General features: G+C 53.5%; 1 protein-coding gene across 3 annotated transcripts in view; it reads left to right on the plus strand.

The window, feature by feature from the left end:
• Window positions 1-12,719, plus strand: part of CAPZB (capping actin protein of muscle Z-line subunit beta) — a 136,603-nt gene that overhangs the window by 92,564 nt on the left and 31,320 nt on the right. For all 3 annotated transcript variants that reach the window (XM_019918852.3, XM_033842182.2, XM_033842186.2), the window contains exons 3-4: window positions 2,320-2,441; window positions 8,874-8,987. In XM_019918852.3, coding sequence (XP_019774411.1) covers window positions 2,320-2,441; window positions 8,874-8,987 — 236 coding nt within the window. The remainder of the gene's footprint in view (window positions 1-2,319; window positions 2,442-8,873; window positions 8,988-12,719) is intronic.

The following is a 12,719-nucleotide window of genomic DNA, read 5'->3' on the forward strand; positions in this document are numbered from 1 at the left end:
GGGGCAGTACAGCAAATTCAGGTGCAGTCTAGGCTGGGGCTGCTGTCTAGGCCGGAGCTGCCGTTCAGACCGGGGATGCCGTCCAGGCTGGAGCTGCAGGCTGAGAATGACAGGCAGCAGTGGTGTTGGGGGCCGAGGGGGAGCAGGGGCATCAGTCCGTCGGTTCCTGATGTGCACGCGTTGCCCTGCGCTGGACGCTGCGCTGGGTACTGAATGCATCATCATCACATGCAATCCCCAACCGGGTTGGTTTTTCTTATCCCCACTCTACAGGTGAGGAAATGCAACTTGGTAGAGAAGTAAAGTGACTTGCCCCAGGCCAGGAGGCCAGTGAGTCGTAGAGTCAAGAAGTCTAACTTCAGAGCGTGTTTGCTTGGTCTTTACATAATACTCCAGGATAAATTAGGCCAGTAGTGTCAGGGCCCCAGCCAGTTAGAATGGGGTTCTAGGCAAAAGTCAGGGCCCAACAAGTAAGGCAAGGAATCAGCCCAACAGAATAGTGATGCCAGGGAAAGGCTGTAAAGTGATAGGCGGGCACAGAGGTGCCCAGGGCCCTTGCACTTGGCCAACGACAGGAAAGCAAGGCCACTTCAAATCCGAGCTGCCTTGGGTGGAAGCTGTTACAATCTTCCTTGCCTTGATCTGGCCTTTTTTTTCCAGGTGAAGGGCGCCATAGCTGAGCAGGGGCTGGGTGGGAGGGGGTCGTTTCCCAGCAGACCGTGCCTTTGGCCTGTGCTCTTCTTCCTCTTAGCTGTCCGCTAAACCAGAGTTCCAGTCAGAGGGGGAGACACCTCTCTACTGCTTTCTTCTTGTGTGGGCCTTGGGCAACCTCACGACTCCGGGCCTCAATTCTCTAATCTGTAAAACGGGGATAATGACTACTTCACAGGATGAGTTTCCGATAGTTTCCATCTGTAAAGGGCCCAGCATAGTGCATGACGCGTGGCAGACGCTTGGTATTCTCAGCACCAGGACTAACTGAACACAGCCCCATTTTTGTTTGTATGTCTTTCTGCTTGGGGAGGTGGGTACACAGATGGGCGTTGCATCCAGAAGGAGCTCTGAAATAAGCACGTTGTCGACAAGGGTTAATGATGTGTGTGTCTCGTGTCGGGCGGCTGGCTGCCCGGTGCTGCTCGGTGTATGAGAAATGGCTGTGAGTCACCAGGCAGGGTCACCATCTCACAGGTGTGCCAGACAGCACCTTCCAGGCTGAGTCCGGAGGCACCCCCCCATCAGCAGAGATGCCTCGAGAAGCCCACGGAAGCTGGTGGTCTCCGAGGTGACCGTGTCCCCATCCGTGCCTCTCTGGTGGTGGCGGGGGCCTTCTGGGGGAGCACGGGAACTGCTGTGACTGGCCACCCCTCTGCCGAGCTGCTCTTCGGGTGTCTTTGCCACATGATTTAACTTTTCCATTTGGAAGGGTTATTGGTGCAGTTGGCAGCCACTCGTCGGGTAAATGATACGGTGGGGCCTCCGTAAACCCGGGCCCATGAAATGAATAAGTCAGCACATTGAAAATATAGCATGGAAGTGACTCAAGCCTGAAGGAATCCATTTTGGAGAGCGCTGCCCTCCCTTCCTGGAATATTTCGGTGGAAAGTGATGTTTGAGTTGGGAGGAGGAGGCCAGAGGCCTGGTTCCTAGCAGGGCTCTGTGTCCGATTCAGCAGCATTTGCCCTGAGATTCAGCCCTGCCTGCCCCCCACGCGAGGGCCCCCCTCCTCTGTGAGGGGCCCAGGAGGGTGAGCCTGAGCACAGCAGCTGGAGCTCGGCACTGTGGGAAGCTGGCAGGAAGCTACCTTTGCAGCAGGTAGGGTTGACTCCGTAAGCCAGCCTGGTAACGCTTGGCTGGGGTCCTGGAAAGTGCTGGAAACTCCACCCAGCAAGGGAGCCTGTGGGAGCTCTCGGCACGGACTGGCTCTTCTTCTCAGAGCTCTCTGGACTCCTGTGTGTTTCAAGTGTTTACCTTCTTCTCGGGGCTTCAGCTTATGCTTTGCCCACCAGAGACCAATACCAAGCACGTTCGTACGTTACTAGACCACCCTGGTGACCAGGTAATTAAAGCTGCACGCAGTTTGGAAGGAAGGCTGTATTGGAAATCACGCTCCACTGTAATTCAAGAACAGGTTTCTTTATAGAGGGACACAGTTGGTGTCAGACACATGTGGAAAAGAAAAGAACAGGCCCATAATTCTGGCAGGCTACCAAGGGCCAGATGTTAAATATGCTGACCACGGTATGGCTACAGATGCCGTTAGCCAACCTGGGTTTGATGTTATTTTAACCTCTGTTCTGACCTTTCCTCTCTCTCTGCCAGGTCCCCAGTCTATGTGAAGATCTCCTGTCTTCTGTTGACCAGCCACTGAAAATCGCCAGAGACAAGGTGGTGGGAAAGGATTACCTTTTATGTGACTACAACAGAGATGGGGACTCCTATAGGTGAGCTCCTGCCCCACGAATGCAGCAGGCGCGCCGCGCCCGCCACAGCTGCTCACCACTGCTGCAGCAGCTCGAGGACTACTGAGCTTTGACATCTGACAGCCCATCAGCCTTCTTTCTGCTTGTGCTTCTGCTAGGCTTTCCTCCTTCCCTCCCTCCCTCCATCCCTCCCTCCCTTCTATCCATCATTCCATCCAGTTGACCGGAAGATGTCTGTGGAGTACCCCCACTGGGCATTGGAGATGCAGCAGTGAACAAGAAGCCCCTGCCCTGGTGGGGCTTACAGTCTAATAGGAGGGGGATGTTGGTAAAAAAACAAACAAAAAAAAAAACAGGAACTTCCCTGGTGGCGCAGTGGTTGAGAGTCCACCTGCCAGTGCAGGGGACATGGGTTCGAGCCCTGGTCCGGGAAGATCCCACATGCTGCAGGGCAACTAAACCCGTGCACCACAACTACTGAGCCTGTGCTCTAGAGCCTGTACCCTAGAGCCTGCGTGCCACAAGTACTGAAGCCCGCGTGCCTAGAGACTGTGCTCCACGATAAAGAGAAGCCACTGCAATGAGAGGCCCGCGCACCACAACGAAGAGTAGCCCCCAGTCGCCGCAACTAGAGAAAGCCTGCACGCAGCAACAAAGACCCAATACAGCCAAAGATTAATTAATTAATTTTAAAAAAAAAAGAAAAGAAAGAACCCCCAGCAAGCTGCTTCATTAAAATTGCATCAAATCCTGCAAAGGAGAAGGTCCAGGATGTGCCCATGACAGGAATCCCGAGCCCAGGGAGGGCATGTGAATGAACCTCGTCAGACAGATGTGCAGCTGTCCTTTCTCTCTCCATCACCCTGTCCAGGGCTGCGAATAACTTAAGTCGACTTGCGTCCCTGCCCTGGGTGATCCGTGGTCTAGAACAGGAGACACACCCAGGAGCTGATTACTGTGTGACGTGATTCCTGCAGCCAGGGCCAAGCTTATTGCATAGAGAAGGCCGAGGTTGATTCCAGGAAGACTTCCTGGAGGAGATGTCCGAGCTAGGTTTTTAAGGGTGCCTAGGAGTTCTTAATATTAAAAAAGACTGGGAATCTCTACACGCATCCAGTATTCCTGTGGTGGATGGCTGTAGTCAGTACCTTGGAGAATGGTGGAGGAATGCCGTAGGCTATAGGCTTTTTTTAGAAGCCGCAGAACCTGGGCTGGGTCTTAACGCTTTGGCCTCATGCTCTTTTGGGGGAGGGGTTGGGGCCTGAAAAATGAAAGTAGGAGAAATTCGCTGGAGGTAGCCGACATGGGCTCCAAACCAGCACTGCCCCCTGGAGCAGACGGGAACTTTGACAAATTACTTATTGTCTCTGGACTCTAGTTCTCTCATGTATTAAGTGGAGGGTGATAGTGTTCATTCTTCTAACAGGTGCTCAGTGACATGTTTCTGTGAGCAGGCACTCGTGTGTCAGACACTGAGTCTCTCTTCTGTGGAGCTTGTGTCCTAGTGAGGAATCCAGAGAGTAAGCAGCTGCATAAACAGTATATATTGTTGAAGAGCAAATAAAATAATGGAAGACCAGGGGAGGGAGAGGCGGAGGGGTAAACAGGGAAGGCTCTGGCGTTGGTGGTCAAGTGTGAAATGAGACTTAAGGATGAGAAGGTTCAGTCCCGCGCAGGTCTGGGAGAAGAGTGTCCCCTTTAAAGGCCCTGGGTGGGGTGAGCTGTCAGGGTTGAGCCTGGCAGGGAGGCCCGAGTGGGAGACAGCAGTGAAGGGGGTGGGCAGGGGTAGGAGGTGAGGCCAGAGGCCTTGAAGGCCAGGGCCATAGGGCTTGGCTCGGGGCACTTGGGGATTGAAAGAAATAACACATGTGAAGGGCTGAACAGCACCGAACTTGGGGGAAATTACAAAGAATTCATACTATTTAAACAAGACTAGACGACTATCATGTGATCACATCCCTTTCCTAGTTTCAAATGGAGGTCAGGTAAAGAATGTATTTTGGTCTAACCTAGACTGGAGACTAGAGTTGGAGATGGGGAGAGGTAGTCGGGTTTGAGGTACATTTTAAAAGTAGAGCCAGCGGGCTTCCCTAGTGGTGCAGTGGTTGAGAGTCAGCCTGCCGATGCAAGGGACACAGGTTCGTGCCCCGGTCCGGGAAGATCCCACATGCCGTGGGGCGGCTGGGCCCATGAGCCATGGCCGCTGAGCCTGCGCGTCCGGAGCACAGGCTCCGCAACGGGAGAGGCCACAACAGTGAGAGGCCCGCATACCGCAAAATAAAAAAACAGTAGAGCCAGCAGTGTTTGCAGGTGCGGGGGTGGGGCAGATGAGCAGCTGGAAGGTGGGGTCACTGACTCTCCAGGTGAGGAAGGCTCTGGGAGGGACTGATTGGAGGCATTTTAAACTTCAGATGCCCATCGGGTGGACGTGGAGAGTCGGCTAGGCTGTGGGTAGTCTTGAGTTCCCGGAGGTCTGTGTGGAGATGGAGGTGCAGAGGTGGGCGTCCAACTCCCAGGTGGTGAGACAAGCCCTGAGGCAGATCAGGCTCAGCCTTGGAGCGCCAGCCACCGTCCGGGTTGTGGGCATAGGGCCAGGTCTAGTTCACCAAGGGAGAGGTCCCTCAGGGTGCTAAGTGGGCTGACAGGCCAGGGAGCCCATGGCCAAAGGATGAGCAGCTTCACCAGGCATGGGGTTCAGGGGACACACCCTGGAAGAGGGGGGCCTGGAGCTGAGTCTTGCTTCTTCAACATCGTCGTCGTATTTTTGTTCCACCTGAAAATTTGGGCTTGCTGTGTGAGGCAGCTGTTGCCCAGCAGCCTGTGGAAGGCTGGAATCATTTCCAGTCCATGCCCAGGCCAGGCTTTCCCAGGATGTGGTACCTCCAGGTCGCCCTGCTGGCTCCCACCTGCATTCCTGGGGCTCCGTAGGGGGCCTGGGGGTCTTCAGCTGAAGAGGAGTCCCGGGTGTCAGGGCACAGGGCTTTCCTTTTTTTTCTCTTCTCGGTATAAAACTTCAAGGTCTTCTGAGTTTCTCCACACATTTCTGTCCTGTGTCTGATCGTTTGCTTAAATAAGATCCTTATGGTGTGACGGTTTGCCAGCAGCACTGTTTGAAACCTGTTAGCTGAAACAAAAAGCATTCTCTGAGGGAAATGAAAGGCCTGACTTTTGAAATCTAAGCGTTCCTGTCCATCTGTCTTTTTTCAAATGGCCTCCATTTAAGCTCTTAAAATGTGTTCTGAGTGCCCCTTCCACTCAGGATATTCTGGGTAATGTTATGATCTTTCCCCCAGCTACAATTACCCCGGCTCCAGGACTAACGGCTTGAAACGCTGTCATCTGTGAGCAGGGAGAGATGTGTCTTGAAAATTCCAGACCCCCAGTCTTCAAGAGAGATCGGCTCTTATGTCTAATCAGGTCGCCTTTAAATGAAAGCCAGTAGGGGTGGGACTTCCAGGCCCCCAGGACAGCAATGGCCGTGTAACCGTGGAAACGGAAGTTAGAGACCTCAGAGTGTGCTGAGGAGAGTCTTGGGGACTTGAGGAGCCGCAGGGCAGGTGGGGAGTTTAGATTCTCCCGCTCAGATTCCTCTGCACTCCCCTCGGTGAGTGGAGGTGAGGTACCAAGCGTAGTTTACAAATAAACAGTGGTGGTGACAGCACTCTGCAACCTCATCTTTGTCTCTGGATCTGGTAAGAGGTCCTCGTTGATTTTCTTTTTTTTCCTTTCTTTTTTTTTTTTAAAATGCTTAGGTGTCCCTCAGCAGAGAAAGCAGAAAGTTGCCCCACCTCTGTTGGTTTGGAGGAGCACCTGCAGGGGTGCCGCGTGTCCTTTCCTCCCCACCCCGCGCCAGAAGGCTTCCGCCCATGAGCTGTGTGTTGGGCGCCGGGGTGCTGTTGGTTTGGAGGAGCACCTGCAGGGGTGCCGCGTGTCCTTTCCTCCCCACCCCGCGCCAGAAGGCTTCCGCCCATGAGCTGTGTGTTGGGTGCCGGGGTGCTGTTGGTTTGGAGGAGCACCTGCAGGGGTGCCGTGTGTCCTTTCCTCCCCACCCCGCGCCGGAAGGCTTCCGCCCACCAGCTGTGTGTTGGGTGCCGGGGTGCGAGGGCAGACTGCACACGCTTCTGCCTGGAGCGCTCTCGTTGTCAAGGGTGGGGATGTGACCGCTGCAGGAACCGACATCTGTGTGGGAGTGAGGGGACAGGCGGGGGCAGTGGTTACTTCTGCTTTGTGTCGGGTGTGAGATCATTCACTCATTCCTCTGCCTTTTTTTTTCTCATGAGCATGTGGTTGAGCACCAGGCAGTGTTCCAGGTGCTGAGCAAACAGTGGAGAGCAAGACAGATACAACTCTTTCCCTCTGGGAGCTAAGGTTCTAAAGTTGACCGTCTAAATGAATTCAAGTTCAGTAAAATTTAAAATTCGGTTCCTCAGTCACACAAGTACTCCAGAGCCATGTGAAGCTAGTGGCTACCGTTTGGGACAGCGCAGATACAGAACATTTCTGTTGTCGGGGAAAGTTCTGTCGGGCAGCACTGTTGTGAGGGGTGAACACAGCGATGATGGACGTGTCAGCCCTGCCCAGGGAGGGAGAGGCCTCGGGGAGCGTGAGGGGGTGCCCGGCGTCGGCTTCTCGCCTCCTTTTCGAGCCAGGTGGGGTCCTGGCTTGTCCAACAGCCCTTTGTTTGCTGTGGCCTGTGCGCAACACAGTGTGACCACAAGAGCTGGCTGCTGGTCACGGGGCAGTGGGGAGCGTTTCAGCCCATTGCTGCACAGTCTCTCCCGACACTGGTGAGTGAGGTCAGGGGCTGGTGTGCAAAGGAGGGTTTCCAAGCACCTCCTGCTTTGAGGTGGCCTGAGCAGCTGCTGCATGAGGCCCTTTTGGGACACCAAGCACAGCAACTCTTCCCCCGCTTACGTTTGTGGACCAGCAGCCAAGAAAGCTGGGACCCCTGCCTGAGGGTGGCTGGGAGAAGAGGTCGCCCAGCTGACTTGACATGGTCTGCTAAGGTAGGTGCCAGGCATCAGTTACCACGAAGAAAGATGTTTGTGCACAGAACTAGGTAAAGCTGGGCTTCGGGAGGCAGTGAGGCCTTTCTTCCCTTACCAACAATCCTAAATCAGAAGGTTCTTTTCAGTCCTCAGTGATGTGAAGTGGTGTCGTCGGGGGGGAGACGGGAGAGGCAGCGGTGTTTCTTACCGTGGACGTGTCAAGGTGTTTGTGCCCCAGAACGTGAAGGACTTTGCCCGAATTCCATGTTGTCCTCTCCTCCTTTCTTTTACCCTCTCACCTTGGTTTTTTTTTTTGGCCGTGTTGGGCCTTTGTTGCTGCGCGCGGGCTTTCTCTAGTTGCAGCGAGAGGGGGCTGCTCTTCGTTGCGGTGCGCGGGCTTCTCATTGCGGCGGCTTCTCTTGTTCCAGAGCACGGACTCTAGGCACACGGGCTCAGTAGTCGTGGCACGCGGGCTCAGTAGTTGTGGCGAGCGGGCTTAGTTGCTCTGCGGCATGTGGGATCTTCCCGGACCAGGGCTCGAACCCGTGTCCCCTGCATTGGCAGGCGGATTCTTAACCACTGAGCCACCAGGCAGGCCCCCCACACCCCTCACCTTTTTAATTCTCTTTCTTTGAACCCCCAGCTCTGTGAACTCCACCTGCGGGAATTAATGAGTGGCTATTTCCCTTATAACCCCCCTTCCAGCACTCTCTGTGATTAAATGCTTTCCTGATGTGGCAAAACACATTTTAAAAAATGCAGCAAGACTTTGGACTGGAAAAAGTGAGGCTGGTTCTCATTACTTCACAGTCTTCTTTGTGTGCACAGCCCTTGGAGGCTGGAAGGCCGTCCTCTGTTCACGGGGAGAACTCTGTCCCTCAGGTTTTCTTACGTGTGGTCAGCCTTTCCCCATGGGGCTGGCTCTCTTGTTGCTTCCGTAACTGACAGCTCTCTTCTTAATCCTTAATCGTGTAAGAAGATCTTTGAGGAGTAGGAGTTTCTCCAGAGCTGCCAGCAGGCCAGGGAGGAGAGAGGGGCCTCTATTGATCAAAACAGTGGTGAGAACAAAGGAAAATTTTTAAAAGGGTGAGGAAGAAGTCCCATTTGTTGAGCACTTACTATATGCCCGTCTCTAATTTAGGCACTTGATGTATCAATATTTTTCTCCTGTGCTCCTCAAAGCAGCCCTGTGGGTAAATAGTAGCCTCAGTTTGCACATAAGGAAAGGGAGGCTCAGAGAAGTCAAGACACCTGTTGGAAATGCACAGCTGGTGAGAGTTGGAGCCTGGGGTTCATACCCAGGTCAGATGGAATCTGAGCCGTTGCTCTGCAAACCTTGAGAAAGCCGTGTCTATGCCCAGGGCCTGTGGATAATGGCTTTTCCTCTGACATTTCAGAAGCTGGGGCTTGGGCCGATGGCTCACTGGAATGATTCATGTGATCTCCTTCTCCTTCTCCCCTCCAGGTCACCGTGGAGTAACAAGTATGACCCCCCTTTGGAAGATGGGGCCATGCCTTCTGCTCGGCTGAGGAAGCTGGAGGTGGAAGCCAACAATGCCTTTGACCAGTACCGAGACCTGTGAGTTACGGACTCCCTTTGCCCCGCAGCTCTTTCGATAGGTAGTTCATAGATGAAGCGCGAGGCCAGGTCGTCTCCCTTAGACCTGCCACCTGGCTGGCCTAAACAGTAGAAGTTCTGAGCTCCCGCAGCAGGGCGCTGGGCCCGAGCGTGGTCATCGGGCCAGTCGTGAGAGGCTGCAGCTACCTTGCCCGGGCAGTACTCTGCATCGTGCCTCTCAGGAACAGCCAGTGCCATTGGGACAGCACCTCCCTTGTGCAAGACTCAGTGCCAGATATTTCATACACGTCATCTTAAATCCTTAAATCCTCACAAATGTGGTCACTGTTTTAGTCCCTATTTCCCAGATGAAGAAATCAAAGTTCAGAAAGATTAAGGTGTTTGTCCAAAAGGCAAGAGGCAGAGTGAGGAATCAAACCCGGCTCCGTCTGTCTCCAAAGGCCCCTCTGGTTTTCACTGCACTGCCTGCCCTGACTCTGTTCTCACCTGGAGCTCAGGGCACCTGCTTCCAGACCAGTCACCAGGGCGGGAGGAGTCGAGGTCCTTAAACAGTGGGCCTTGGGCAACCACCTCTGAGCCAGCATTTTGCTGACTCCCGAGTTTTGGGGGCCTCAGCCTGCACTTTGGGAAGTGTTTTCGCTGCACCTGCTTTCTGCTTCCATCCAGTCCCTCCACACCACCAGAAAGGGTGACCACTTAATTAATCCGCCTTGCAAGGAAAGGCTCCAAAGCAGGTTATCCTCTGAAGCGTTTTTTCTTAATCTGTAGAATCTCATTTTTAATTCAATTCTGTATTGAAAATGTAACAACACTGGAATACATGCAATGCTACCTCAGTACAGATTCAGTCATTTGGGGAGGGCGTGGCATACACTCTGCAAAGGGCCAGATAGTAAACATTTTAGGCTTTACAGGCTACACAGTCTCTATCCCTTTTTCTTTGTTCTTTCTTTTTTATGTATATTTTATCCTTTAAAAATGTAAAACCGTCTTCTTGAGGCTTGAGGTAGGTGGGAATTGGCCTTCGGTCTACAGGGTGCCCTCCCTGACCTGACCTAGGATATAGGCAAGAAAATGGAAATGAGAGAAACGAAGCATCTGAACGGCGGAAACCACTGTCTGAAAGCTGGTGTTGTTACACTTCAAGAAGGAGTTTCAGGTCTCCATCTTGCAGACAGTTGGCGTGGTTTTCCAGTTTTTAGCAGATTTGATGTAACGCATATAAAAAAGAATTTACTTTACAAGCTGGTCTGGGAGGAAAAGTGACACTTTTCAGTCTGACACACGGACAGACAAAAAGACCCACAACACACAAGCAGAAGCTCTGAGGAAACCATGAACAAATGGCCCTGAACATTTCGGTAGCTCCCGAACGGCACTGTGTGACCCAGCTTTATCTGGGGTGTCTGTCATGTACCAGTATTGTATATACGTTATCTTTAATCCTTTCAAGAACCTCTGGGGGAGATGATTTTCCCTTTTTTATATACAGATGAGGAGATTGAGGTTCCCGGGGGCTAAATGACTCACCACAGGACACAGAGGCGAAGAGCTAGGACTTGAGTCCATATTTGCCTGAAGTTTCCACAACTTATTGATTTTCACCATTAGAGTGAATTCACTGATTAAAGCGTTCTTATGTCTAGAAATGTGCCCTGTGGTAGAATAGCTCCTCTTCCAGTGATGCTGAGAGATGTCCTCGTTGCTGTCACCTCTGGTTTATTTGTAGTTGGTCTTACCTGGCCATTTGGCAAGAAGCCTATCCAGCTGCTAAATAAGAATTCCCAAGTGGAATCAGCTTCATGGGGTCATGATAATATTGATAATAAGAGAGCAGTGGTAGTAACAGCAGTTACCAGCCAGTGGCTGGGCGAGCACAGTGTTCACTGCCTCTCAGTCTCATTTGATCTTCACATCAGCCTGTGCAAGAGGATTGTCCCCATTTTACAAATGAGTTGACAGGTTTAGGGAGGTGAAGTCACTTGCCCAACTTCACACAGCCAGTAACGTATTTCGCATGTTATGGTCCAGTATGAAACCGTCCTTATCCAACTCCAGAGCCCAACAGTTATCCATCTACCTGACTGACGTTTGAGTGTTTGCTTGCCAAGCCCTGGGGCACTGGCCTTGAATATGGAGGGCCACGTCCCTGTCTGTGCGGTGCGTCCACTGTGGGAGGACGAACAATAGAGTGACGCCCGGGCCGGAAAGGAGTGGTCTGGGCAGAGGGCTGCCTGTGCCAGCGGCTCCAAGGATCAGCACGAGGCTGGTTCTGATTTCTTAGAGGCTAAACATTTGGGCTGTGATTTCCCGAATAAAGCAATGCAGACGTGTTGGTGCCCTGTGCTGCCGTTTGGGCCCAGGCCCGGGGAAGAGGCTGGTGTCGTCTCTGACTCCTTTCTCCCTCCTGTCTCGCTGGTTCACGTGTATAATGACACGTGGTCAGTCTTAGACGTGTGCCTTCTGTGGGGTCTTGACTGGCCTAACATCGTGAGCCTTTCCCCATCACCATTAAAAAGTTTTCACTGTGATCCCCCCAATCCTTACAGCAACTCTGTAGGGTAAGTGGGAGTTACCTCATTTAACAGACGATGAAACCGATGCTCAGAGAAGTCCTCCAGTGGTTAATCCGCTAGGAAACGGCAGGAGCTGGGCTCGTACCCTCGGTCTGAGTCTCTGCGCCGCCTCCTGAGAAGGCTTCCCTGCCTGGGCGAGCGTCCACTTTGAAGGTGGCGTTAAGCCTTAATGACCCGTATTTCTCTGGGGCTGTGCATGGGCCTGCACTCTCCTGTAAAGGTGAGCGGGGCTGCGGGGGCTTGGGGAGGGGGTGAAAGGACAGCTTCCTCCACCCAGTGGCGGATCTAACAGGACAAGCCAGCCCCGGAGGTTCTGGGATGGTCTGTGGAGGTGGAATCCTGGCCCAGAGAATGCCATCTGTCCCCAGCAGCATCAGTGTGCTTTTCCGTGGGGGAGGAGAGAGTACAAGGCCTGCGGGTGGCGCCCACAGAGGAGGGCAGGAGGCCCTTCATGCCCTTGTATGTGAGGGGAGGCCCGGTTCTCGCTGTCTCAGCAACCTCAGGCCACCGGGCTGGCTAGAGCTGTCATTGGGCAACCAGAGTCAGCAGTTTCAAAGCACCCTGAGTTATCAGTGTCCTGAGGACGCCCTCTCCTGAGGCCTTACGTGAGGACGAATGCAAGTCTCCTTTTTCTTTCTTTCCTTCCTTTCCCTTCCTCCTTCCCTGCCCCCTCCCTCCCAGTACCTTGCTCACCTCTGGAAGTCCCCGTCGTCAGAGTGCCCTGTGACTTGTTAGTGGCCATGTCAGTGACCTGGGCAGGGCCAGAGCCTGAGCTCTTCCCCCTGTGGTTCTGGAGCAGACGGAGATGAGCGAGGGGCTCGGAGGCCTTGAGCAGCACAGGCCAGTGGTCGCTCCAGGTTTTCTAGGGACCTGGACCAGATCGTTCCAAGGGAGGCAGGGGCAGTAGGTCATGCCTTCCTCTTTATGCTTCATCCCTGCCCCTCCGCAGTCTAGACCTCTTCCTGCAGGAAGGAAGACTCCTTTGCTGTCACCCAGTGAAGGAAGCCACAGCGCTCCTCCGTGGATTCTTCCACCTGCCTGCCTTTCACGTGGACACGTGGACGCAGGCAGCAGTTCCTCTGAGGGGAGGCTCCCCGACACTGCCTCACGTCTGCTGGCTCTGGTTGCCGAGTTGCTGCCTGAGCAGCCGGCAGGA

Source organism: Tursiops truncatus, chromosome 1 (genome assembly GCF_011762595.2).
Source record: "Tursiops truncatus isolate mTurTru1 chromosome 1, mTurTru1.mat.Y, whole genome shotgun sequence".
Taxonomy (NCBI): Eukaryota; Metazoa; Chordata; class Mammalia; order Artiodactyla; family Delphinidae; genus Tursiops; species Tursiops truncatus.